Source organism: Vanellus vanellus (assembly GCF_965231255.1).
Source record: "Vanellus vanellus genome assembly, chromosome: 21".
NCBI classification, from domain to species: Eukaryota; Metazoa; Chordata; class Aves; order Charadriiformes; family Charadriidae; genus Vanellus; species Vanellus vanellus.
Genome location: NC_138926.1, coordinates 5,941,730 through 5,944,145, shown reverse-complemented (window position 1 = coordinate 5,944,145; position 2,416 = coordinate 5,941,730). Strand labels below are relative to the sequence as shown.

The following is a 2,416-nucleotide window of genomic DNA, read 5'->3' as shown; positions in this document are numbered from 1 at the left end:
CTTCTTTGATGTAGGCCTTTCCCCAGAGAAACTGCAGTTCCTCTGCAGAAGAAATTTGTCAGGAGCAAGCAACACCATCAGGAAGCAGCAGAGTACTCTCAGTGCTGGGATGGTTATGGGTGAAATGCTGCACTGGGTTGTGCTAACACTGCCGAAGGCTAAATCTTCTGATGCATTTTGTCTTTCTGTTCCTGTGACAGGATGCTGTTCTCCCTGCCTCTGCGGGTAGCCTGCAGTCTGCTTGCCTGGCTCTCTCTCTACGCCTGGTTCTGCCATCGCTACAAGCACCGGAATTATGAATGGAGCTGCAGGCTGGTCACACTGACGCATGGCATCCTTGCTACCTGTCTCTCTGCTTACATTGGCTTTATTGATGGTCCCTGGCCTTTGAGTCACCCAGGTAAGTCATGAAAGTTGTGGTCCCAAGTCCCCCAATGGGTGGTGGCACAAAGTGGGGTTCTCCTGCCACCTCAGTATCCAGCCCACTTGAGGAATGATGATTGTAATGATATCTGAGCTGCTTTGTGATGGAAATTACTAGCGAAATGGAGAGACTGGTATTGTTTTTTGCTAGTGTAATGGCCCTCCCCAGCTGCAATCTGGCAGTGTGTGATCACGTTGTGTGGCCATGACGTGTGTGCAGTTGTTAGACTAACAACTATAGTATTGTGACTTGTCTGACTTCTCCAGCTGAACTGCGATCAGTACAAGCTCATATCAGCCTGCCAGTGCTGAAGGTGAATGCCCCTTCCTTGTCTTGGATCCTGCCTGCTTGTTGCCTCCATGCTTTAAAGCTCTGTCTGGTGTCTGTATGTTTCAGGCTCACCAAACACAACTCTTCAGGTACATGTGCTGTGCCTTAGCTTGGGCTACTTCCTCTTCGACCTTTGTTGGTGTGTGTACTTCCAGACAGAGGGTGCCCTGATGCTGGCCCACCATCTGGTGAGCATCTTGGGCATCACAGCGTCATTGGCACTCGGGGAGTCGGCTGCGGAGGTCAATGCTGTCATCTTTGGTAGTGAGATCACTAACCCACTGCTGCAGGCCCGCTGGTTCCTGAAGGAGACGGGGTGTTACCACAGTTTCACAGGTGATGTGGTGGATTTCTTCTTTGTGGTCCTCTTCACTGCAGTGCGGATTGGAGTGGGGGCCTGGCTGATGTACTGTGAGCTTGCTTCTCCCAAACCCAGGTGGTACATTAAGGTGGGTGGCGTCATCATGTATGCTGTCTCCTGGGTTTTCATGGTCAGCATCTGTCGCTTCGCTAGGAGGAAGAGCATGAAGAAGTATCACGCTTGGAGGAGTCGGAGGAGTGATGAGTTATACTTGAAAACTAATGGACATCTGAAAAACCACTGACTGGATGCAGAGTAAAGACTTCCTTGAGCTCACAGTCTGGCAAGAAGGGGATCGTGTCTGAAATGCCACTGTCGGGAGAGGAGCCAACACACATTAGCAATTCTGGAGCCAATTTTATCCCTGGCATAACTCCATTGAAATCCATGGAGCTATGCCATGGATTCATTAGATCTTCAGTGTTTGGCCTCACAGAGGCCGTAGTATGTAGAGTGTGTACGTAAGAATATACTAAACGATACGAGTGAAAGAAGGGCTAATTTTACAGACTAAACATAACTAGTCCAGCAGTGCAGGTGTAAGTAGTAATGTTAGTAGCTAACTCCTTCAGCACTGGCAGAATCTTGGAAGAGAGGAGAAAATAATACTAGATCTTCATGTTCGGTGTCCTGTACAGTCTAGACAGCTAGAGTGATTCTTCATACTGTTAGGAAGAAGCATGTTCTAGTGTTTCATCAGAGTTGAGATCCCTGTCTCTTCCACCAACTCGTTATGTGACCTTGGGCAAGTCACATAACTCTTAACTCTGTGCCTAATTTCCCCATCTGTGAACTGGGGGGTGATGGAGCTGATCCATCTTTGTTATGCACTTTCAGATCTTTACTTGAGAGGTGCTATATTAATGCAAAATGATGGTTGTTATCTGCACTTTGTTTGTTATACCTGTGTTTCCTTTGGGAGAAACAATTTTGGTGGTTGAGCTAGAGTGTGACTCTAGAAAGAACAGCATTTTAGGTAGGTCGTTGTTTCCTACCCTTGCTAATTCCTTTTAATAACTTATTTAATAACGTATTGATAACTTATTTTTCAGTAGTCCAGAAGCTCTAATCAGCACTGGCGCCTTGCAGGACTAGGTGCTCTGTGAATACACCCAAAGACAGCCCCTAATGTGAAACACTTTTCTGACTTTTTCCCTCTTTTTCATCCCTGACTGTTAAAATTCTGCTCACCCCCTCCAAACACTGCTTTTAGCTCCTTGAGTGACCAACACTCTCTGTTAGGAGAAGCCCCATCAGGACTTGCCAGTAAGTGGTTTTCTGGCTGATGGACCAAACCCTAA

The 2,416-nt window shown here is 47.1% G+C and overlaps 1 protein-coding gene across 1 annotated transcript; it reads left to right on the top strand.

Moving 5' to 3' along the window:
• Positions 1-201: 201 nt before the first annotated feature.
• LOC309680250 (TLC domain-containing protein 5-like) lies at positions 202-1,359 on the top strand (the record flags this gene model as incomplete). Its single annotated transcript, XM_082493796.1, has 2 exons — positions 202-400; positions 821-1,359. 2 exons carry the CDS (start codon positions 202-204, stop codon positions 1,357-1,359), a joined length of 738 nt encoding a protein of 245 aa, XP_082349922.1.
• Between the last annotated feature and the right edge of the window lie 1,057 nt (positions 1,360-2,416).